The sequence below is a fragment of the Sorex araneus genome, chromosome 10 (assembly GCF_027595985.1).
Source record: "Sorex araneus isolate mSorAra2 chromosome 10, mSorAra2.pri, whole genome shotgun sequence".
Taxonomy (NCBI): Eukaryota; Metazoa; Chordata; class Mammalia; order Eulipotyphla; family Soricidae; genus Sorex; species Sorex araneus.
The window spans coordinates 600,644-626,119 of NC_073311.1; the positions used below are offsets into that span (position 1 = coordinate 600,644).

The 25,476-nt window shown below is 46.3% G+C and overlaps 1 protein-coding gene across 5 annotated transcripts in view; it reads left to right on the plus strand.

Annotated features, from left to right (window-relative positions):
* The window catches only part of CGNL1 (cingulin like 1), a 135,876-nt gene that overhangs the window by 56,430 nt on the left and 53,970 nt on the right, over positions 1 to 25,476 (plus strand). For 4 of the 5 annotated variants that reach the window (XM_055118606.1, XM_055118609.1, XM_055118610.1 and 1 more), the window contains 6 exons: positions 332 to 426; positions 8,451 to 8,556; positions 12,305 to 12,406; positions 15,353 to 15,501; positions 18,045 to 18,180; positions 24,475 to 24,687. In XM_055118606.1, the coding sequence (XP_054974581.1) occupies positions 332 to 426; positions 8,451 to 8,556; positions 12,305 to 12,406; positions 15,353 to 15,501; positions 18,045 to 18,180; positions 24,475 to 24,687 (801 nt within the window). The remainder of the gene's footprint in view (positions 1 to 331; positions 427 to 8,450; positions 8,557 to 12,304; positions 12,407 to 15,352; positions 15,502 to 18,044; positions 18,181 to 24,474; positions 24,688 to 25,476) is intronic. The other variant, XM_055118605.1, reaches the window with a different exon arrangement.

Consider the following 25,476-nt stretch of genomic DNA (forward strand, 5'->3'; position numbering starts at 1 on the left):
AATAAAAAGTAATGACAATGATAAAAATGATAATAAGGGTGGTGAGTGCTGGACACCATTTGTTAGCTGTTCCGGGATTGCGCCAGTGGCAAGAAGGATGGTGGTATTTATTAACTGCCACTTACAGGTGAGCAGTAGGTGAGCAGAGGCCAAGTCATGCTTGGAAGTTGCAGTGCTTCTAGGGAGCAGATCCAGTTGGAATAGGAACCCTTATCTGAGAGTCGGGGGGAGGTAGAACTGTGTTTAAAAGTTTCTATTCAGGGTTTTTTGTTTTTTCAGGAAGATCCTGGAAGCTTTAGTCTATGGTCTAATGCCATATGTTATGTTCTAGGTCACACCGGATCTATTAAAAGGTCAGCAGGAACTCACTCAGCAGAGCAATGAAGAGACGGCCAAACAGATACTATACAATTACCTCAGAGAAGGGTCAGTGATTATCCTTAAAACAGCACAGTATTGGCATTTATGGTGGGTGGGGTCCATCATTTCCTTCTGTGCCCTCTCTTTTTGCCCTATGTGATCCGTGTATGTGTGTGTGTGTGTGTGTGAGAGAGAGAGAGAGAGAGAGAGAGAGAGAGAGAGAGAGACAGAGAGAGACAGAGAGAGAGACAGAGAGAGAGAGACAGAGAGAGAGAGCGAGCGAGCACATGTCTTGCATGTGTGGTTTGATTCCCTGACATCTCAAAAACCTCAACATAAACATCACGAAACCTTTGTTTGGTTGGTGTTTTATGAGAGCATGTCAGGCCTGGTGGTGGGAGGTGAGGAGCTGGGAGAGGGTATCACACTTGAGCTATTTCATGTGAATGTATTTTTCAAGTGACCTTAATCTGTTTGATAAAAAAACTGACCCTAAGGAAAGCAGTTAGAGGAGGATTGATACTGTCCTCACTGTAAGTTTTGCCCTGCACACAGGGCTCATCAACCCTCCCTTCCTAGAAGTTACAAATAAAAAACAACAGCAGAGCTGTCATTGGCCAGAAACCCCTGCTTTCTTCTTTTTAAAGCAAATCTGAGTCATTTCAAAGCACCTTATCTTGGAAGTGGAGTTTGAGTAATCTGGTTTTCTGCTCTGACTGCTCAGGAATAGGCCAGGAATGTGAAGTTTCTGTTTCAGTTCTTTCATCAGCTGTGATTAAGAAGAAGAAAAGCTTTATGGCCTGGCATGACTTGACACATACTCTGTGGTATCAAAATACTACACCCTTTTGTGTCTTATAGTGATGCATCAGAAATGTGGAGCTGACAAAACAGGGTCAAAAGATAGTAAGGGGCAAAACAAGTAACCAGGGAGAATTAAAAAATTTTTTTTTTCTTTTTGGGTCACACCCAGCGATGTACAAGGGTTACTCCTGGCTCTGCACTAAGGAATCACTCCTGGCGGTGCTTGAGGGACCATATGGGATGCTAGGAATCGAACCCGGCTCGGCCACATTCAAGGCAGACACCCTACCCGCCGTGCTATTGCTACAGACCCCAGGGAGAATCTTTTTTTTAAAAAATTAATTAATTAATTAATCTTTTTAAAAAAATTCATTTATTTTTTAATTAGTGAGTCACAGTGAGGGTATAGTTACAGATTCGCACATTTTCGTGCTTATTTTTCCCTCATGCAATGTTTAAGAGCCCATCCCTCCACCAGTGTCCATTTTCCACCACCCATGAACCCAATATCCCTCCCACCCCCCCAGTCCCATTCCCCCCACCCCACCTCTGTAGCGGGGCATTCCAATTTGATATCTATCTTTCCTTTTGGATGTTGTGGTTCCAAATAAGGGTATTGAGTGGTCATCCTGTTCAGTCTCTAGTCTACTTTCAGCACGCATCTCCCTTCCCGTGCAGGATCTCCAATCACATATTACTTGGTGTTCCTCTCTCTATCTGGGATTACTTTCCCCCAGCGTGTGAGGCCAGCTTCCAAGCTATGGAGCCAACATCCTGGTATTATATACTACTATTCTTGGGTATTAGTCTCCTACTTTGTTGTTCTATATTCCACAGATGAGTGCAATCTTTTTTTTTTTTTTTAAGTTTTTTTTTTTATAATTTATTTATTTTTAATTAGTGAATCACCGTGAGGGTACAGTTACAGATTTATACATTTTTGTGCTCATGTTTTCCCCATACAAAGTTCGAGAACCCATCCCTTCACCAGTGCCCATTCTCTACCACCAGTAAACCCAGCATCCCTCCCACCCTCCCCAGTCCCGTCTCCCCCCACCCCACACTGCCACTATGGCAGGGTATTCCCTTTTGCTCTCTCTCTCTGATTAGGTGTTGTGGTTTGCAATAAAGGTGTTGCGTGGCCATTGTGTTCAGTCTCTAGTCTACATTCGGCACCCATCACCCTTCCCCTGCATGACTTCCGACCACATTTTACTTGGTGTTCCCTTCTCTGAGTTGCCCAGAATGAGAGATCAGCCTCCAAGCCATGGAGTCAACCTCCTGGTACTTATTTCTACTATTCTTGGGTGTTAGTCTCCTAGTCTATTATTCTATATTCCACAGATGAGTGGAATCTTTCTATGTCTGTCTCTCTCTTTCTGACTCATTTCACTTAGCATGATACTTTCCAGGCTGATCCACTTATATGCAAACTTTATGACCTCATTTTTTCTAACAGCTGCATAGTATTCCATTGTATAGATGTACCAAAGTTTCTTCAACCAGTCATCTGTTCTAGGGCACTCGGGAATTTTCCAGATTCTGGCTATTGTAAACAGTGCTGCGATGAACATATAAATGCAGATGTTATTTTGAATATGCTTTTTTGCTCCTCTGGGATATATTCCCAGCAGTGGTATTGCTGGGTCAAATGGGAGCTCAACCTCTAGTTTTTTGAGAATCGTCCATATTGTTTTCCAAAAGGGCTGAAGTAGCCGGCATTCCCACCAGCAGTGTAGAAGGGTCCCTTTCTCCCCACATCCTCTCCAACAGCGGTTGCTTTTGTTCTTTTGGATGTGTGCTAGCCTCTGTGGTATGAGGTGGTATCTCATGGTTGTTTTGATCTGCATCTCTCTGATGATTAGTGATGTAGAGCACTTTTTCATGTGCCTTTTGGCCATTTGTATCTCTTCCTTGGTAAAGTTTCTGTTCATTTCTTCGCCCCATTTTTTGATGGGGTTGGATGTTTTCTTCTTGTAGAGTTCAACCAATGCTTTATATACTATTGATGTCAACCCCTTATCTGATGGGTATTGTGTAAAAATCCTTGCCCATTCTGTAGATAGTCTTTGTATTCTGGTCACTGTATCGTTTGCGGTGCAGAAGCTTTTTAGTTTAATATAGTCCCATTTGTTGATCTCTGTTTCCACTTGGTTAGCCAGTTGCGTGTCATCTTTGAAGATACCTTTATCTTCAATATCGTGGAGGGTTTTGCCGACCTTGTCTTCAATGTACCTTATGGTTTGTGGTCTGATGTTGAGGTCTTTAATCCATTTTGATCTGAGTTTTGTGCATGCTGTCAGGTCGAGTTCTAAGCCCATTCTTTTACATGTGGTTGTCCAGTTGTGCCAGCACCAACTGGCAAGTGGAGGCTTTCCTTGCTCCACTTCACATCTCTTGCTCCCTTATCAAAGATTAGATGATCATACATTTGGGGTTGTGTGTAGGGATATTCCACCCTGTTCCATTGGTCTTTGGCTCTGCCTTTGTTCCAGTACCATGCTGTTTTAATTGTTACCGCTTTGTAGTAGAGTTTAAGGTTGGGGAGGGTGATGCCTCCCATCATCTTTTTCCCAAGAATTGTTTTAGCTATCCGTGGGCGTTTGTTGTTCCATATGAATTTCAGGATTGCTTGATCCGTTTCTTTGAAGAATGCCATGGGTATCCTTATAGGGATCGCGTTAAATCTGTATAATGCTTTGGGGAGTATTGCCATTTTGACAATATTTATTCTCTCTATCCATGAGCAAGGGATATGTTTCCATTTCCTCATGTCCTCTTTTATTTCATGGAGTAGCGTTTTATAGTTTTCTTTGTAGAGGTCCTTTACTTCTTTAGTTAAGCTGATTCCAAGGTATTTGATTTTCTGGGGCACGATTGTGAACGGGATTGCTTTTTTCATGTCCCTTTCCTCTGTCTCATTGTTTGCATATAGGAAGGCCATGGATTTTTGGGTGTTGATTTTATAGCCAGCGACTTTACTGTACAGGTCAATTGTTTCTAAGAGTTTCTTACTAGAGCTTTTAGGCTTCTCTAGATATAGTATCATAACATCTGAGAGTAGTGAGAGCTTGATTTTTTCCTTTCCGATCTGAATCCCCTTAATATCTTTTTCTTGCCTATGGCTATTGCTAATACTTCCAGTACTATATTAAAGAGAAGTGGTGAGAGTGGGCATCCTTGTCTTCTTCCCAATCTTAGAGGAAAGGCCCTTAGTTTTTCTCCATTGATGATAATGCTTGCCATAGGTTTGTGGTAAATGGCTTCGACTATCTTGAGGAAAGTTCCTCCACAACCCATTTTGGTGAGAGTTTTTATCATGAATGGGTGTTGGATCTTGTCAAATGCTTTCTCTGCATCTATTGATATGATCATATGGTTTTTATCTTTACTTTTGTTGATATGCTGGATTATGTTGATTGATTTCTGAATGTTAAACCATCCTTGCATCCCCGGGATGAATCCCACTTGGTCGTGGTGTATGATCTTTTTGATGAGTTGTTGGATTCTATTTGCTAGTATTTTGTTGAGGATCTTCGCATCGGTGTTTATCAAGAATATTGGTCTATAGTTTTCTTTGTTAGTGGTGTCTTTGTTTGCTTTTGGTTTTAGGGAGATATGTGCCTTGTAGATACTGTTCGGAAGGGTTCCTGTCTTTTCGATTTCCTGGAAAAGCTTGAGGAGAAGTGGCAACAAGTCTTCTTTAAATGTTTGGAAGAATTCGCCAGTGAATCCATCTGGACCTGGGCTTTTGTTTTGGGGGAGACTTTTGATTACAGTTTTGATTTCCTTGATATTTATGGGCCTATTCAGGTATTTCAAGTCTTCTTGGTTCAGTCTTGGGAGATTGTAGGAGTCAAGGAATTCGTCCATTTCTTTTAGGTTTTCTTGTTTCATGGCATACAGACTTTCAAAGTAGTCTCTGATGATCTTTTGAATCTCCTTGGTTTCTGTTGTGATGTCCCCCTTTTCATTTCTGATTCAGTTTATTGGAGTTTATTTGGGTTTTCTCTCTTTCTTTCTTTGTGAGTCTTGCTAGCGGTTTATCAATCTTATTTATTTTCTCGAAGAACCAGCTCTTCGTTTCATTGATCTTTTGGATTGTTTTTCAGGTTTCCATATCATTAATTTCTGCTCTAAGTTTTATTATTTCTTTCCTTTGATCTGGTTTGGCTTCCTTTTGCTGGTCCTCTTCTAAGATCTTGAGCTGCGAAGTCAAGCTATCTATATAGGCCCTTTCTTCCTTTCTGAGGAATGCTTGCAGAGCTATAAATTTTCCCCTTAACATAGCCTTAGCTGCGTCCCATAGGTTCTGGTAGCTTGTGTCTTCATTCTCATTTGTTTCGAGGTACCTCTTGATTTCTTCCTTGATTTCCCGCGTGACCCACTCATTGTTCAATAGTGAGTTGTTTAATTTCCAAATGTTTGATTTGGTTTCTCCGTGTCTGTGCGTGATTAACTTCCATCTTCAGTGCATCATGGTCTGAGAAGATAGTTGATACAATTTCTGTCTTCCCGATTCTATTAAGGTATAATTTGTGACCCAGAACGTGGTCTATTTTGGAAAATGATCCATGTGCGCTGGAAAAGAATGTGTATTCTTTCTTTTGGGTGTGTTTAGCCCTGTATAGGTCTATTAGCCCTGTCTCTTCCATTTCTTCCTTCAGAGCCATTGTTTCCTTGCTGAGTGTTGTTCTTGTCGATCTATCCAGAGGTGATAAAGCAGTGTTGAAGTCTCCTACTACTATCGTGGTGTTAGTTATGTCCTCCTTAAATTTTGTTAGGAGTTCTTTTAAGTATTTAGCTGGTCGTTCATTAGGTGCGTATACGTTTAATAGTGTGATATCTTCCTGTTGTACATATCCCTTGATGAATAGGAAATGACCTTCGCTGTCCCTTCTAATCTTTTTCAGCCTGAAATCTATGTTGTCGGATATTAGTATGGCCACCCCCGCTTTTTTGAGGGAGCTGTTTGCTTGCAGGATTGTTTTCCATCCTTTGATTTTGAGTCTGTGTTTGTTCTGACTATTCAGATATGTTTCTAGTAGGCAGCAGAAAGTTGGGTTTAGTTTCCGAATCCATTTTGCCACTCTGTGCCTCTTGATTGGTGCATTTAGACCGTTAACATGAAGAGAAATTATTGTCATGGGATTTTGTGCCAGTTTTCTGTAGGGTTTGTTGTTCTTACAGGTTTATTTCCTTGTCTTATAGTAGCCCTTTGAGTCCTTCTTTTAAATTTGGTCTTGAGTCTATGAAGTTCCTGAGCCGTTGTTTCTCCGTGAAGTAGTGTATGGTTCCTTCAAGTTTAATTGAGAGATTAGCCGGGTAAAGTATTCTTGGTGAGGTGTTCATTTCATTGAGCTTTTTCACTATATCCCACCGTTGTCTTTGGGCTTGGAAGGTTTCTTCTGATAGGTCTGCTGTGAATCTAAGGGGTGCTCCTTTGTATATGATCTCCTTCTTTGATCTTGCTGCTTGCAGTATTGTGTCTCTATCCATAGCATCCATCCATCATTCTGACTATGATATGCCTTGGGGATTTTTTATTTGGGTCCCTTTTAGCAGGTACCCTTCGGACTCCTTGGATCTGGATGTCCATATTTTCTAGCTCTGGGAATTTCTTAGCGATGATGTCTTTAATTGTGTTTTTTTCATTAGGATTAGTTCCCTGTGGCTTTGGTACTCCAATGATTCTTATGTTGTTTCTCTTGAGGTCATCCCCTAGGACTCTAATTCGCTCTAGAGCCATTTTGAGATCTTTTGCCATTATTTGTTGGTCCCTATATGCTTTCTGCAGCTCGTCTTCAAGATCACTGATTCTTTCTTCGGCAGTAGTCATTCTACTGTTAAGGGCTCCTACTGAGTTTTTTATTTCATCTACCGATTCTTTTAATTGTCTCACTTCTGTTCGTAGCTTTGAAATTTCTGCTCTCATATCTTCCCGGATTATCTTGGTGGATCGTTCCAATGCTATATCCATATCTTCCCTTAACTTACTGGATGTTCGTTCCATAGTTGCTTTGAGTTCTTCAACCATCTTCACGATTTCCTCTCTGAATTCTTTATCTGAGAGGAGACTGTATTTCTAGGAGGTCATTGTTGGGTTTGCTGAGATTCTTCCTTCCATCTCTGCTGGTGGTGGGGATTTTCGCTGTTTCTTCATGTTGTTATGGGTTTTACTATTAGGCACTCTCCTTAGCTTGAGAGGGGTCTCAAGAGAAAGCGTGGGGCTATGGTCTTTTTACAAAGGACTTTATGTGCAGCTTGATGAGTTTATTGACAGTTTTTGTGAAATGAGGATAGGCTAGGTCAGTTGAGTATTAACATATAGTGACTAAGATGACCAGGGTATTCTTCAGAGGGATAGATTAAATTGATTATGGCCAAAGCACAATGCATTGAGTGGGAAAAATATCTCAGAAGAAGGAGGCCACGCCCCTTTTGAGGCCACGCCCCTGACTGTGTGGACACGCCCCTAACAACCTGGTCGGGTGTGAGAGTTCAGGGCTGCCACAGGGAGTCTGTGCATTGCCGGGTGTGACCCAAGAAGCAAAACAACAACAACAACAACAACAACAACAAACCCAGGCAAACCAAGTTTAGATCATTGAGGTTCATCCTTTTGGTGTGTGTGTGGCAGGGAGGTGGAGGTGGGGTGGGGGTTGGGGGGTATATAGGACACGCCCTGAAGTACTGGAGGGTTGTGGAAGGGGATGGTGCCACTCTCAGATCTGTAGATCCGTGCACATCTTTGTACTATTTCTCCAGCCCTGCAGATTCTTCTTTTATTTTTCTCCTGTCTCTGCACTCAAGAATCATTCCTGGTGGTGCTTGGGATCATGGAATGCCAGAGATCGAACCCTGGTCAGCTGCATGCAAGGCAGATGCCCTCCCCACTGTACTATTGCTCCAGCTCCCCTTGCAGATTATTCTCAATAGAAGCTTTAAAAGTGAAATTTGTGATAGGAAGAGAAAAGGGAAAGAGACTGATTTTGTTGGTTTGAATGTCAGTCATTTAAATCAGACAGCAATGGCTTATTTATAATGTGACCAGCTATTTCCATGATCCAGTTTGGAAATCAGCTGGCCCATATTGAGTGGTGGGTGACAGAGAGCAATTGATTTGAAGAAAAATGCACAACTGGTCCCTCTATCCACATGCTATGTGTGTCTGTTGCCCCAGCTGAGCCTCTGCAAGTGCTTGTTGTATAGAAATCAGCATACATAATATCTGGACACCAGTGGTTGATTGAAGCCCTTATTTAAAAAATTTCTGCCTTTTTCAGAAGCTCTGACAATGACGATGCTACTAAAAGGAAAGTAAACTTGATCTTTGAGAAAATCCAGACTTTAAAGTCTCGTGCATCAGAGAGCACGCAAGGGAATCATCAGGTAATGGAATTTTTGTACTTTTATAGGAATGTGGCACCAAATCTGTACATCTTTATAGCAGTTAGTGGGATGTTTTCTGATCTGGGAGCTGTACATCCAGTAGAGGGTCATATTTTATATATTTAAATATTTCTTTTGGGGAAGGTCATCTCCGGCAGTGCTTGGGGCTTCCTCCTGGTGCCGTTAGCACTCAGAGATCACTCTTGGCACAGAACTTGGGGAAGCCATATGGGGTGCCAGGAATCAAACCTGATTTGGCCGTGTGCAAGGCAAGCTCCTTACCTGCTGTACTATCTCTTTGGCCCCACATATTATTAATTTGCCACCTTCCCTTTTATCAGGTATGTTTCAGATACTTTTAAAAATACATATACAGTGATGACCGGGTTAAGCGCATACTTTTGCATGTATGAGACCTGGGTTCAACCTTTGGCATTGCAAAAATAAAAGCTGTAAGAGTGCTACAAAGACCTTAGTTTCATAAAGGATTGGGGTTGTGGGTCAGGGTTGGAGCATTTGTGTTTGCATGTATGGGTGCAAAGCCCTGGGTTGAACCCTCTCCCCAAATGTACATAGCAATGAAGCACATAGGCAGTGCAATTTAGAAAGAGAAAAGTAAGGGTGGTTGCTACCACATGGTCTAAGAGAAGAGGGTCCTGGCATCATTATAGGCACCTTTGGGAGGTGAGTGCGAACGGGCTTGGTTTCAGGCTGCGGAATGTCAGGGCCAAGGATGAGGAGTGGATGTGGACTGTGGGGCTAGGGAGAGCAGTGAGGGGAGCCCGCTGGCAGTGGTGGAAGGGGCAGGGAGCTGTGGAGTGATGGTTCAATTCTTTTTTTTTTCTTAAAGGAATCTGCGTGTTTATTATATAAAACCAGTTGGGAATTGGGATTTTTTCAGTTAGAGAAGGAGCTGGAGTATAGGACGTAGCTCAGGGGCTGGAGCTGGAGTGGGGACCTGGTGTGTAGAGGCCGAGTTGAGCCCCAGCACCACCTGGTCTCCGGAGCACCAGGATGACCCCAGAGTACTGAGCTGGAGTCGCTGCCAAGTACTCCAGGTGCAGTTTACAAACAGGTGAGCAAAACTTGAGCCCTGCCCCTGGTCTTTAGTTTCTTTATGCTCCTCACCGATTATTCACACCCCTAAGATGATCATAGACTAAAAAAATTAACTTCACTAATATTTAGTTTTTGGGCCACACCTGGCAATGCTCAGGCTTACTCCTTGGTTTGCACAGAAGAATCACTCCTGGTGGTGCTCAGGGGACCATATGGGATGCCAGGGATCAAAACTTGAGTTGCCCGTGTGCAAGGCAAATGCCCTACCTGCTGTCCTGTCACTCCAGTCCCTTTTATTCTAGCTTCAATCCCATAGATTAAGTTTGTATTTTTGAGTATTATGTAATAAATGGTTGTGATATTAATTCCTCCATTTCTAGTTTTATTTTCTCAATATTATGTCAGTGATACTCATCAACATTGCCAGTATCAGGTGTTTTTGTTTTTATCAATATAATACAGTGCATGTTTTAGAGGAGTGGAAGGAGGAATGCTCCGGACTGTTCCTTGCTCTGCACTCGGGACTGGGGGAGACTATGTGTGGTCAGAAGACCAAGCCGAGTTCCGCTGACCTCCCAGACTGTCTCTCCTGACCAGTATAATGTAGTAGATGTTCTTGGTAGACATTTGCAGTTTGGGGGATTAAAAACAGATTGAGTGAACATTTTTATGGGTAAGGTTTCTCGTTTCTTTTGGGTATGTAACTGGGTATAAAAGTAGGCATATATGTTTAATTTTTAAGTATGGCCAACTGATTTTCCAAACAGTTTATGATCTTACTTGTAATGAGTCTCCCTCACACTTAGACTCTTAGTTCTGTTCCATTGGTCTGACTGTCTCCTACACCTACACCGTCCTTTTAATTTAAAAATATAGTAAACCTTAAGTCTGGTATTGTATTTCCTCCAACTTTCTTTTCCTCCAAGCTTGCTGGGGCTGTTTTAATGTCTTTGTTTTCCCACATGAACCTCAGAACCAGTTTGTCAGTTTCCGTGTATGAGTGCAGGCAGCCCACAGGTATTTTGATGGAGTTGAATGCATTAGGTAAATTGGGGTACAACCAATATTTTAACACTTAAAAAAAATTTTTTTTTAATTAGTGAATCACCGTGAGGTACAGTTACAGACTTACAAACTTCCGTGCTTACATTTCAGTCATACAATGGTCAAGTACCCATCCTTCCACCAGTGCCCATTCTCCACCACCAATGGTCCCAGCATCCCTTCCACCACCCCCACCCTGTGCCCCCCCACCCCGTATTTTAACACTTTTGATATTTCTGTTTATAAATATGAGCCTTCTCACTTATTTCAATGTCAACATCTCCAGAAAAGTTCTTTACTAAAGACTTTGTACATCTGTCTTTTTTTCTTTTCTCTTTAGTTTTCGGCTCTGGTTTGGGGGCCACACGCAGGGGTGTGGTTAGGGGCTGCTCCCATGTTTGGACACTCCCTGGTGTCCTCTGCGTGCAAAGCAGAGGACACTGGGTCATCTCTCGGCCCAGCCCATGGTTTTGTTCATCTCTCGCTTAGAGATCTTCCCCATATTTTTTTTCTTCATAATCCCGTGTCCAAGTAGTTTGGTTTTCTCTGGCTTGAAGGATTTTCTTTACTGTGGCTGCTATTCTATTTTTGCTTTTTCCATGCAGTGCCTTGTGTTTCGGTTTACCCGATTGTTTTCCGAGCTTGATAGTTCATTTTTTCATTGCTGATTTATATAGTCTAGTGTCTTAATGAACCACAGTTTTTGGTTTTTTTTTTTCCCAGTCCACACTTGGATGTACTTGGGACATTCTCCTGACTCCTGACTCTGTGCTCAGGGATCACTATGGTGGGGCACTGGGGGATCATATGTGGTTTTGAGGGGTTAAACCTGGGTCTGATGGGTGCAAAGCAAGTACCCTACCCACTGTACTGTCTCTCCTAGCCCGAGCCACCATTTTAGCTATCCATTTGCCAACTGAAGGGTGTCTTGCTTACTTTCTAGTTTGGAAAGTTTTTCCCCTACACCCAGCAGTGCTCCCCCAGCTCTGAACTCAGGTTGCCTCTGGTGTCTGGGAGATTATGTGGTGGGGACCTCCTGCCTCCAAAGCCTTTTGACTGAGCTCTCCAGTCCAAAGTTTGTATTTTGACCATCCACATGGTGTTGTGGCATTTCATGATTGTGTTAATTTTCAGCTCCCTAATTACATTATTTGGACTTTGAAATGTGGCTGATCTTTTGTTGACAATTGACTTCTGTTCAAATCTAGAATTTATTATGGAGAGATAGTAATTAAAAAACCATTTTACTTCTTGGAATCATCCATATTTGAGCATGATTTATTACCTGTTTTACATTTTTATAGCTTGTGGGATTAAATTTCCTAAGAGTTTGTTTAACAAAAATTAACCTGTGTTACAATATTCAGATTTAAGACTTGCAACAAATTTGCTACCTATGGAAGTTTTAATCTCATGGAGTTAGTGCTAAAATATTTGATCAATAATTTGTGTGATGGTGATCAAGGCAATAAAGTTGAGTTCCCTGAGGTCCTGGACATGGGTGGGCAGTATGTGAAGTCAGAATCTACATTAGAATTGGATCTTAAGATATTTGTTCTTAACACTGATTTTATTTGGGGGAAAGAATTAAAAATAAAGTGTCTCCATCACTTAACTGTGGGCATCCTTTTGCAATGCATTTCAGGCTTCTAATTCTTCATCGGAAGTCAGAGATTTATTGGAGCTAAAGAACAGGCTGACCACAGAAGTGGGCGACCTTCAGCGGCAGCTTCAACTAGAAGCCAAGGTGTTTGTTGTTTCTGTTGCTTATTATATTTTATTTATTCTTAAAATTTAATGTAGGAGTACTGCTATTTATTCAGCTGATTGAATTGGGTATGAACTCCACATTAATTAAAAAAAAATTTTATGTTCATTGCAGCACTGTTTACAATAGCCTCAATCTGGAAAAAACCAGAGTGCCCAAAACCAGATAACTGGTTGAAGAAACTTTGGTACATCTACACAGTGGAATACTATGTAGCTGTCAGAAAACATGAAGTCATGAAATTTGCATATAAGTGGATCAACATGAAAAGTATCATGTTGAGTGAAATAAGTCAGTAAGAAAGAGACATCGAAAGATTGCACTCATATGTGGAATATAAAGTAGCTGAGAGGTACAAGCTTGCAATGATGCAATTTCTGGCAGATATTTCTCTGGACTTAGTTACTAAAATACTAAAATACAGAAATCCAAAACTGTGCGGCTGCTAGTGCGGCCACCTGACCTCATATCTCTTCATTCTCAGCAATGGAAAACAAATTATCAAGTGCTTCCTTTTCAGCAGGTCCGACTTTAGGGGGGGAGAAACTCCAAACAATAATAGTGAGTTTTTTGTTGAAATATTGAATGTAATCAAAATAAAGTGAAAGTAAAGTGAAATTTATCAGTTACACAGGCGGGGTTGGGGGCTGGGGAGGTAGGGGGTAGGAGGGAGGTATGCTGTGATTCTTGGTTGTGGAATACGTGCACTGGTGAAGGGATGGGTGTTCGAGCATTATATAACTGAGACTTAAACCTGAAAGCTTTGTAACTTTCCACATGGTGATTCAATAAAAGAATAAATTAAAAAAATTAAAAAAAATTGAATATCTGTAAGATAGGCCATTACAGAGCTGTTCATATTTCAGTCATACAGTGATCCAGCACCTATCCCTCCACCAGTGTACATTTCCCACCACCAGTGTCCCGTTTCACTACCCTCCCCAAACCCACCCCCAACTCCCAGACTCCCTCTATGGAGGCACTTTCCTTCTTGCTCTCTCTCCTTTTCCTTTTGTGCATTACAGGTGCTAAGAGGTCATGGTGTTTGTTCAGGGCATTCAGTATTTTTGTTGGGACGGTAAGGCTTGAGTAGCTCTTAACTGGTGGCCGCTTTGGGGTGTGGATGTGACTGCCGAGGCTTCTGGAAGTACAGGAGGTGGGGGGAGTAGCCCATCCCGACCCCGAGAAAGTCTGGAGTTTCAGTCACAAAACCTGCATACCAGAATTTTCAGCAGATTATATCTTGGTGAGGTTCATCCTGAGATGGTGGAGTCAGGCCGGGGCTATGGCGGTGATTTTGGAGTGTGGGAGCAAGTGGCTGCTGGGGGCTCTGCTTGGGCAGGCAGAGGCCAACATACCCCCCTCTGATTTACCCCAGTCTGATCAGCCATGCGTGGGTCCGAGATTAATTCTGGCTTTTGATCTCTTTTGAGATTTATCTATGGGTCTCCGAGATAAGGCCAATGAATGGGCTTGTATAGCTGAGCCAGAGGTGATTTTTAGGTGTGTCTCCCACATACCTAACTTTTGGCCATTTAATTTCTTGGTTCCTTCATGAGTGAGGCACATCCGAACGTGTGGAGAGGGGCCTGGAGCATGGCTGTGGCTAGGCTCTGGAGGTCTTCAGCTGCCGGGAGCTCTGCTTGGGGTGGGGAGGGAAGCTGGAGCCCATCCCCTCCGAGGAGGCCCTGGGGAAGACAGCCAGGCGTGCGGGCAAGAGACTCTGCGTCGCTGTCTTCCGGGAGCTGGCTTTTAAGTCTCTGGATGCTGGCTTTTGACAGGATTACATGGCGCCAGGGGCAGTCCCTGGGTGTGACCACCTAGCTACTGGGAGATGGGAAATCTGGGCAGAGGAAGCCCAGTCCCGATTCAAGCAGCAGAGGAACCCAGGTGTGTGTGTGGGACCTGGGGTTGAGACCTCCAAGGCTGCTCAGATTGGGACTGGGCTTCCTCTGCCCAGATTTCCCATCTCTCAGTAGCTAGGCGGCCACACCCAGGGACTGCCCTCAGCGCTGTGTAATCCTGTCAATGGCCAGCATCAAGAGACTTAAAAGCCAGCTCCTGGACATTTTATAGCCTACTTCTCCCTCTGGGAGAACCTGGCAAAATACTGGGAGTTTCCTGCCCACATGGAAGAGCCTGGCAAGGTCCCCATGGTGTATTAATATGCCGAAACCAGTAACAAGCTGGGTCTCATTCCTCTGACCCTGAAAGAGCCTCCAGTATGGCATCGTTGGAAGGGTAGAGAGAGGCTTCTAAAGTCTCAGGGTTTGGACGAATGGAGACGTTACTGAGATCACTCGAGAAATTTGATGATCAACAGGATGATGATGATGAATTTCTTGGTAAATTTGGCCCCAATTTGTTAGGGCGCACCCAAAGGCACAGTGGCAGTTTTTTGGCATCTGGAAGTCTGAAGGCACCATCAGCCTGCCTAGAAGGTGCAGGTTGACCTGCTGGTGGCACCATATCCCCATCCTTTGCTTCTTTTAAATTTCTGTCTTGACTGATTAAAAAAATGTTTTTGACCCACTGGGATGCCAGTCTATGAATTATTCTCTCTGCGGTTCTGCTGTGCAGAGAACTTTATTATTTTAAATGACTGAAGCTTATCAAGGCTCTTTGGGGAGAGAGAAAAGAATGCCATGGGACAGAGACCAGCCAATTGAAAAAGATAAATTTGTAGAAAACATCTGGCCCAAGTAAGAGAACTGGCAGGAGGAGGTTGAGCTACATCTCCTTTTAGCATGTCATTAAATATTTAAATTCCTTCCAGTTGTGACTTTCTGTGCTTTAGTGATCTTATGTGATTGAGGGATTTTAATAATGTTAATGCCAAGACCAGAAATTCGTGAGGGTTTTGCAAAGGGTCCTTGGGGTGTCTCATGGAGGTACTTTGAAATCTCACCCATGTGTTTCTTCTAGAATCAGCAGAACCTCAAGGAAGAAAGAGAGAGAATGAGAATGAATTTGGAAGAGCTTCAGACCCAGCACGCCAGCAAGGTGGAGGAGAACTTGGCCCTGCAGCAACGCCTGGAAGCAAGTGAGGCTGAACTTCGGAAGAACCTAGAGGAGTGAGTCTGGGCACCAGCCTGTCACCCTGCATTTATCCAGTGGATCCTGAACATTTTTTTTCTTTCCTATTTTCATTTTATTTATTTATTTATTAAATTTTAAAAATTAAATCACCATGAGATACAGTTACAAAGTTTTCATGATTGACTTTCTGTCATACAATCATCGAGCACCCATCCCTCCACCAGTGTGCATTTTCCACCACCAATGTCCACAGTATCACGGCCCCCATTCCCACCCCTCCCCCTGCCTCTATGGCAGACGATTTTCCTCTTACTCTCTCTCTACTTTGGGGCATTATTGTTTGCAATACAGATACTGAGAGGCCATCATGTTTAGACCTTAGTCTTCTTTTAGCACGCATCTCCCATCCCGAGGGGTCCCTCCAAGCATCCTTGACTTAGTGGTTCCTTCTCCCCAGCACACGAGGCAGGCTTCCAAACTGCAGAGCAATCCTCTACTTGTCTCTTGTCTCTACTGTGTTAGTCTCAGATTATGTTACTTTATATTCCACAAATGAAAATCCACAGATGCAGCATTCTGTCTATCCGTCTCTTTCAGACTAATTTCACTTAGCATGATATTCTCCAGGTACATCCACTTAGCAAATTTCATAACTTCATGTGATTTAACTGCTGCATAGTATTCCAGTGTGTAGATGTACCAAATGTTGTCAGGCACTTGGGGTTGTTTCTAGATTCTGGCGATTGTGAACAGTGTTGCAATAAACATACAAGTGCATGGGGCTGGAGCAACAGCACAGCAGGTAGGGCATTTGCCTTGCATGTGGCCGACCTAAGTTCGATTCCCAGCATTCAGTATGGTCCCCTGAGCACCACCAGGGGTAGTTCCTGAGTGCAGAGCCAGGAGTAATCCCTGCCCGTCGCCAGGTGTGACCCAAAAAGCAAAATAATAATAATAATAATAATAATAATAATAAATAAACATACAAGTGCAGATGTCATTTCTACTGTGCTTTTTTGCACTCCCGGGATATATTCCCAGAAGTGGTATTGCTGGGTCATATGCGAGCTCAATTTCTAGTTTTTGGAGGAATGTCCATATTGTTTTCCAAAAAGGCTGGACCAGTCAGCATTTCCACCAATAATGAATGAGAGTCTCTTTCTCCCCACATCCACGCCAACACTAGTTATTCTTTTTTTTTGATATGTGCCAGTCTCTGTGGTGTGAGATGATATCTCACTGTTGTTTTGATTTGCATCTCCCTGATGATTAGTGATGCAGAGCATTTTTCCATGTGCCTTTTGGCCATTTGTATTTCTTTTTGTGGTAGTTTCTGTTCATTACTTTTCCCCATTTTTTGATGGAAATGGAGGTTTTTTTCTTGTGAAGTTCTACCAGTCTCTTGTATATCCTGGATATTAAGCCCCTCTCTGATGGATATTGGGTAGATAATTTTTCCCATTCTGTGGGCTCTCTCTGTATTTTGGTTATTTCTTTTGAGGTGCAGAAGCTTCTTGATGTAATATAATCCCATTTGTTTATATTTCCATTTGCTTGGTCAGTGGTGTTTCATCCTTGAAGATACCTTTAGCTTCAATATCATGGAGGGTTCTGTCTATATTTTCCTCCATGTTCCTTATGGATTCAAGTCTGATATTGTGGTCTTTAATCCACTTGAATCTGACTTTTGTGCTTGGTGTTAGAGGTCTGAGTTCATTTTTTTTGCATGTAACTGTCTAGTTTTTCGAGCACCACTTGTTTTTTTTTTTTTTTTTTCTTTTTGGGTCACACCCAGCGATGCTCAGGGGTTACTCCTGGCTTTGCACTCAGGAATTACTCCTGGCGGTGCTTGGGGGACCATATGGGATGCTGGGATTCGAACCCGGGTCGGCCTCGTGCAAGGCAAACGCCCTCCCCGCTGTGCTATCGCTCCAGCCCCACGAGCACTTGTTGAAGAGGTTTTCCTTGCTGAGTGGAGCCTAAACTTGATTCCTTTTCTTCAAAATTTATTTGTTTGTTTGTGGGCCACACCCAGCGGCCCTTAGGGCTTACTTCTGGCTCTGTGCTCAGGGATCACTCCTGGTGGGCTCGAGGGACCATTTAGGGTGCTGGAGGTCAGACTCAGGTCAGCCACTTGCAGGGTCGTGCCCTACTCACTGTACCCTGCTCAGGCTGGCTGTGTCCTTTCAGCACTGCCAGATGGGGCAGTGCAGTGGCTTGCCAGCTGAGCTTTGCTCCCTCATTCCATCCTGCACAAGAGGAACCATGAGGTGTGGCCCTGCAAGGGAAGGCTGGCAATTTGAACCCCTTTGTAGCCAGAGAGTGTCTTGTTACCTTTCGGCGGGGTCTGGGCAGCTGGGGGGAGTAGGAGTGCTGAGCAAGGTCCTGTCTAAACCCCAAGACTTTAAGCAGCTGAGACCCCGGCCAGAAGGCACCAGGCTGCGGGTCTGACCCGGAGGGTACTAGCTTCTCTGGCCCCACACTCACGAGGCTGTGGGGGCCCAGGGTGCCCCTGCCTGGCCATGTGGGAAGGTCTCAGCCAGGGCCCAGGAAGTCTCTGACCGCCCCTTTCCTCCAGGCTGTTCCAGGTGAAGATGGAGCGAGAGCAGCACCAGACGGAGATCAGGGACCTGCAGGACCAGCTCTCAGAGATGCACGACGAGCTGGACAGCGCCAAGCAGTCTGAAGACAGGGAGAAGGGGGCGCTGATCGAGGTACAGGCCTCTGCTGGAGGGGCTGGGCGGGTGTGCGTCTGGGGTCTAGTCTGTGTGTGTGTCGGGGTGGAGGGCTGTTCTGGTTCAGGGCAGTATTCTGTATGTGCGTCTGGGGACTGGGTTCTAGAGATGTATTTGTGTGCGTCTGGGGCAGGTTGTGGGGTTATACTCATGTGTATGTGGGCTGGGAGCTGGGTTCCGGGGTGCACATGTGTGCACCTGCTCTTCATGTGCCTGTGACAGGCCCTGTAGAGCACGTGTTGGTTGGGACGGTGTGCTGTTGGGCTGAAGGAGGGCCTTCTTCAGCAGTGGTCTGGGTGCCTCCCTGACCCACACCCCACATCCTCCACCGTCCACCTGGCGTGGCTGAGACAGCCCTGGAAATATTCACACAAGTCCCAGCTCAGCTTGAGAGCCATCCGCATGGCTATGTCTGTGCCGTTTGTGCATGCCTCCACTCAGCATTCTTTCTTTCTCTTTTTATCTTGCTTGCTGGTCACGTGTGGGCTTGCGCGGGGCGTGGCTGTCAGCTGCACCTGTGCCCAGCAGTGGTGCTGCTGGAGGTCACACTCGCGGCTGGGCGCAGCCTGCCTGTGCCTGCTGGGCTCACTGCACTCCTGTGGCCACAGTGCTGGGGAGTCACACCTCTTAGTGATGCTCCTTATCGCCTGGCTGCGGGTGGCCAGAAGCTACTGCAGTGCTGGAGCCACTACACCAGGGCCACCAGGTTGGCACACGCAGGGCCCTGGGGGTGCAGACTCAGGACTCAGGACCACACACTTGTATGGCTGGTGCCAGCTCTTCAGGCCTATATTTCTGTTTCATTTTAAATCCAACCCTTTGTTCATCTTTGCTGGACCATTTCAAAGCAAATTGCAGGTAATATTTTCTCATCCCAAAATCTTAAGCGTGCATTGTTAAGAAATTAGGACATTTTCTTATACTATTATTATCCTTTTATTCTTTTTTTTTCCCCTTTTTGTTTTTGGGCATCACCGATGGTGCTCAGGGATCACCCCCAGCAGTGCTCGGGGGACCATGTGGTGGCTGGGGATCAAACCAGGGTCAGCCACATGCAAGGCAAGTGCCCTACCCTGCCATCATTCTGGCCTGATAAAGAGTTTTTACATGTGCCCTTTTCTTTAGAAAAACTTTCTTTTTTTTTTTTGCGTCACACCCGGCGATGCACAGGGGTTGCTCCTGGTTCTACACTCAGGAATTACTCCTGGCGCTGCTCAGGGGACCATATGGGATGCTGGGATTCGAACCCGGGTCGGCCGCGTGCAAGGCAAACGCCCTACCCGCTGTGCTATCGCTCCAGCCCCAGAAAAACTTTCTAAGGATTAATTCCTTCAGATACTAATAGGTCTGAGGAGCTAATGTCAGGAAGTAACATAACAAGAGAGGTCACAGACAGTTGGGCTTTGGGTTTCTGTATAAAGTCCAGGGAAAAATTCTGCCAGAAATTGCATAGCCCAGCTCACAGTCCCAGTGCATTTGCAATAGACTCTTAATCCGCATTAAGCATCACTGCTTTTGCACACTCCTGAAGATTGGAGCCTGTATGTTCTCTGAGGTCTACACGATGAACTATATGTAGTTTTGCTTGTTTCAGGGGCCTGGCGAGGCTCCCGGGCTTGCACCTGGCTCTGTGCTTGGGGATCACACTTAGCAAGGCTTGGGAGACCACATGTGTGGGCGTGGAACCTGGGCCAGCTGGCCATGCGGAGATGCCTGCCTGCTGGACTGGCACTTCAGCCCATTAATGACAGCTCCCTTTCTTCTCCCATTTTCTTTCTAGGTGGGTGTACTCACATATACTGTGTGGGAAGGGGTGGGTGTTTGCACAGCACTTGCTCAGTATTGCTTGGAGACCCCAGGGGTCACCCAGGCAGATGGCGAGAGAGCCATGTGGAGCTGGGAGTCAGCCCTGAGGCCTGATGGACTGCAGTTGTCAGCAACATTTCTCAGTTCCTCAGCCCTGAACGGTTGCTTTCATGAGATGCTATCAAAACATTTCTTTTCGGTTTTCTATTTTTGGTTTTTGAGCCACACCCAGTCGTGCTCAGGGGTTACTCCTGGCTCTGTGCTCAGGGATCACTCCTGGGGTTGCTCAGGGAATCATATGGGACGCTGGAGATCGAACCCAGGTCAGCTGTATGCAAGGCATGCGCCCTACTCTTTGTACTATGGCCCTCAAAATATTAAGAGATCAGATGATTGGATAAGGAAACTATGATACATGACAAAATACTAACTACTTAGCCATAAGAAAAGATGAAATCATGCAATTTACTGCTGTGTGGATGGATCTGGAGACTATCATGTTAAGTGGAGTTAGCCAGGAGAGGAACAGACACAAAACAGTCTTTATATCAAGATGTAAAGAAACATGGTAGGAGACCAACAAATATCCAAACACAGCAGAAACTGATAACTGGTCTCAGTAGGAGTCTTGGGCCTGGCCTCGATAGGGTGGAGCTGGCTCACTGTGGCCGCTGAAGACCATGCCGTGGACAATTTCAGCCTAACGTGAAATTGAGTGAGTAAAGAGGAGCCATGTGTCTGTCTTGGCTCCTCCCTCTGGAAGGGCCGTTCCATGACCCTCTGCCCACTGCGGTTTGCACACAGCACTTTCCCTCCTTCAGCCTGGGGGGCTGAAGGAGCTGGGGGTGGTTCTGGAAGTTTTGGGAGACTCTTGCAGAGATGTCGCCAGAAGCTTCCTTGTCCTGCGAGTTGGTGTATGAAGCACAGCTTTCTGTGGACAGGCCAGTGGGTGCTGTAGAGATTCTGGGGTATCTCTGAGCCATGCAGACCGCAGCCAGGTCCCACCACCCCAAAAAGGAGCTTCATTTCCTCTGCTCTTTCCTGATTCTTCTTGGGGTCCTGCTGTTTCCTTTGCTTCAGTTCAGATGGTCGCCCCCACACTGGTGCACATGGAGCTCAGCTGTGGCCACGTGCAGTGTGAAGTGATTGGTGCCGCCCCTGTTGTGTAGCAGGATCTGTAGGGCCAAGAGAAGGGCCAGCCACTGGCATGCTCCGATTCTTCTAGGCCGTCTCGCCAAGGCATTATGTCTCTGAGCTTTTACTCATGAACGAGATGCGCCGTATTCATTTCCATTTCCCAGAGTGCCCAGCATGGATCCTATTCATCATGTCTGCAGTTGGAACACCTCCAGCTCCTGTTCTTATGCAAGCAACACTCCAGAATCCTTAGTTCCATTTTGTTTCTTTGACCCACACCTGGTGGTGCTCAGGGGTTATTCCTGGCTCTGAACTGAGAAATTACTCAGGTGGTGCTCTGGGGACCATTTGGGATGCCGGGTATTGAACCCAGGTTGGCTGCATGCAAGGCAAGCGCCCTCCCTACTGTACTATTGCTCCAGCCCCAACCCTCATTTTTTATTTGCTATATTCCTATCTCTTTTTCTGGGGTTGGGGTTTGGGGGGGTGGGCGGGGTGCAGGTTGGACCACACCTGGTGGTGCTCAGGTCTTGCTCCTGGCTCTGCACTTTAGGATCATTCCTGGTGGGACTGGGGAAATAATATGTAGTGCTGTGGACCAAACCCCGATCAGCTACAAGGAAGGCAAGCCTACCTGTTGTACTGTTTCTCTGCCTGGTCTGTCTTTACACCTTCAGGTTTGTAACTGACTAGGGGGTATGAAGATGTCCAGAGCTCTAATTACCCTGAATGGTCAGAGGTTCACTTTCCCTGATGGAGGCACATACTCAGGGTTTTGGTGGGTTTTGATGCCTGTACCTCTCTCTCTGTCTCTGTCTGTCCCTCTCTCTTCTCTCTCATTTCTTTCTCTCCTATCTCTCTGTTGATATGATCATATGGTTTTATCTTTCATTGATATTGTATATTATGTTGATTGACTTGCAAATGTCAGACCATCCTTGTCACCTCTGGATTGAATCGTACTTAGTCATGGTATATGATCTTTTTGATGAGTGTTGGATCTTTCTCTCTCCCTTTCTCTCTCTCTCTCTCTCTCTCTCTCTCTCTTGCTCTCTCTCTCGGCATCTCTGTCTGCTTTGACTATCGGTGATATTTGCCTTATAGAAACTGCTGTTTGGGAGTGTTTCTGTTTCTTCAACTTCTTAAAGCTTGAAAATAATTGGAAATAGATCTTCTTTAAAGGTTTGAAAGAATTCAGTAGTAAATCCATCTGGGCCAGGGCTTTTGTTTTGGGGGGAGATTTTTTAAAATTTTATTTTTATAACGTAGTTCACAATCACGGCAGAACCTGGCAAGCTCTCTGCGGCATATTCAGTATGCTGGAGGTGGCTCGTGGGGCTGATTGCCAAGTTGCTGGAAACAGGGAGATGGGGTTGGGGAGACTTTTGGTTACTGTTTAAATTTCCTCAGTAGTGGTAGGTCAGCTGTGTGCAAGGCAAACACCCTACCCACTGTTCTGTCTCTTGGCCCTCCTGTGCTCCCAAGGCCTTGCAGAGCTGGTTTCCTGGCTTCTGTTAGGGAAGGAGAGATTCTGCTGACTTCAGTTGAAGCAATAGTTTCTCCCTTCCTCAGTGAGCCACTTTTTGAACAGGAGGTAACTTCTTACCTAGGAGACTTGGGTCTTCAGATAAGACCTTCCTCTGCTCCCAGAAGACACCAAACAAGCCCTGTAGTTGGTTACCCCGAAGCTGCCCGTGAAATAGACTTGAAATTTGGAGCTGCCCTGTCCTTGCAATGCTGGGTCATTTGTTCATGTGTGCAGAACCCGCAGGCTTCGCGTGTCCTTCCTCTGCACACATCAGGAAGAGAGTCAGTCGGGGTGCTGCAGGGATAGGGCAGCGGGTAAGTGCTTGTCTAGCATGTGGCCAGCCTGGGTTGACTCCTGGCATCCCATATGGCCCCCTGAACCTACCAGGAGTAATTCCCTCTTGCAGTCATGAGTAGGCCACCAGGTGTGGCCCCAAACAAAAAAATAGAATAAGTCAGATTTTTTTTTGGGAGGGTTGGGGGGAGGCTAAGTAGCTAACTGTGAGCAGCTAGCTAGAGGAGTTCTAAGGAGACAGGTGGAGAGGCCGGGGAGGGGGTGTGCGGTGGTGGGCTGGCGAGTGGGCAGCAGCAGGCCGGGAGGACTGAATGCCACCTGCAGACTAAGGCCCAAGGGTCTCAGTAGCTGGGGGTGGCGGCTGGAGTGTGTCCTGTGAGGCTCTGAGGGGAGAGCTCCCCCAGTGCTCCCGGTCCCAGCGCCCTGGCACCACCAGGCCTACAAGCACGGGGCTGACCCTGGTGGGGTCTGGCCGTGCGCTGCTGTTCTGCTGTTGCTGCATTTGTGGGGGGACACGCCCAGCAGAGCCAGGGGACCGCACAGCCTTAGGGGTCGGGCCTGCCCTCCCGCCCCCGATAAAGTGTGTGCTCTGGTTATTGACACCACCTTCCCCGTCAGTGCTGTGACCGTGTCCTCACCCGGGAGACGGGCAGGAACAGAGTGCCGGTGGGGAGGGTCAGTGGTGGAGGGGGGCTGGTGACCCCGGGGGAGCAGGTGGGCTCTGCAGGGTGCTCTGTGTGCCGGGGAGCGTGGAGAGGCCAGTGGGCTGAGCACAGTGGGGCAGGCGCCGGGCCGGTTGGGGAAGGCTGCTGTGGCCTGGGCGCCTGGCGTGGCTCTGTGGTGCAGTCTGTGGGGTCTGCCCTGAGCCTCAGATGTGTCCTGACGTGCAGCCCCATGGTAGCTCTCAGCACACACAGGCCTGGGGGAACCAACACACTCCTCCCCTGCCAAGAGAGCGCAGCCCTCGAGGTGGGTGCATCCTGCAGAGGATCAAGGCGGCCCTTGCCACCCTCAAATGCATCTTCAAAACAGCCAAGTCAGAGGCTAGAGGATGATGCAGCCAATAGGACGGGTACCTGGATTGATCATTGGCTCCCCAAGTCCCCTGGAATGATCCCTGAGTACAGAGCCAGGGGTAAACCTTGAGTGCTGCTGGGTATGCCCCCTGCCCCCACCCCCAAAACAGATGGGTTGGAGAGATAGTGCAGAGGGTAGCACGCTTCCCTTGCGTATGGCCGACCCTGCTTTGCCCCCGGCACCCCACAAAGTCCTTTGAACCCCACCAGGAGTGAACCCTGAGCCCAAATGTAGGAGGAAGCCCTGAGCACCTCCAGGTGTGGCCCAGACCCATCAGACTCCCTTCAGATCAGCTCCCAGACAGACTCATGGATGGAACTGGCAGCGAAGGGGTGGAGAGTGGGTGTAGGCAGGGAGAGGTGGGTCTGGCGGCCCCTGCATGGCTGGAGAGCGACACAAAACCTCAGCTGCCCCTTGTGTGTCCCTGCCAGGAGCTCTTGGAAGCCAAGCACACCCTCCAGGACCTGCTGCTGGCCAGGGAGGAGCTGGAGGAGCTACTGCGGCGGCGGGAGCGGGAGTTGGTGGCCCTCAAGGGGGCCCTCAAGGCAGAGGTGTCCAGCCACGACCAGGAGATGGACAAGCTGAAGGAGCAGTACGACGCGGAGCTGCAGGCCCTGCGCGAGAGCGTGGACGAGGCCACCAAGGTGGGTGGGGATGTGACCTTGGGCCCTGGCGTGTGTGTGTGTGTGTGTGTGTGGGGAGGGGGGTGGCTCGGCCACGTCCCCCGCCCAGCACCAGCTGTGCCTCACCTTCCTGCCTGGCACTGGGACGCTGTTTCCAGGGCTGGGAGTGAGTCTCCCGTAGTACATGGGTTAGGGTGCTTGCCTTGTACACAGCCGACCCAGGCTCCATCCCTGCTTCCCCAAGCACCACCACGAGTGATTCCTGAGCGCGGAGCCAATACCACTGCTCAGGGACCATGTGCAGGGCAAGTGGTGACACTGGACTGGTGGCAAGAGCAGCAGCTTAGCCCTGCACAGTCTAGCCCGTGTGGCACCTTTTGAAGAAAATTTACATTCTTTCTGCAAGAGGGTTCACTGGCCAAATCACCCCCATCCTTGCAAGATAATTACTCTCCTGGCTCAGAATTCTTGGTTCCCACAAATAGATTTCTCACACATGTTGGAGTCTTGGTGTGGACAGGGTGTTGGTAGTTGGAGTACAGGATGCTCTTTTTTTTTTCTTTGCTAAGTTATAATGTTTCTTTGTTTTATTTTTTTTTTAATTTATTTTATTGAATCACCATGTGGAAAGTTACAAAGTTCTCAGGCTTATGTCTCAGTTATACAATGCTCAAACACCCGTCCTTTCACCAGTGCCCATATTCCACCACCAAAAAAAAAAAACCTAAAAAACCCAGTATACTTCCCACTCCCCAACCCACCCCCCCCTGCATAACTGATAGATTTCACTTCCTTTTCTCTTTACCTTGA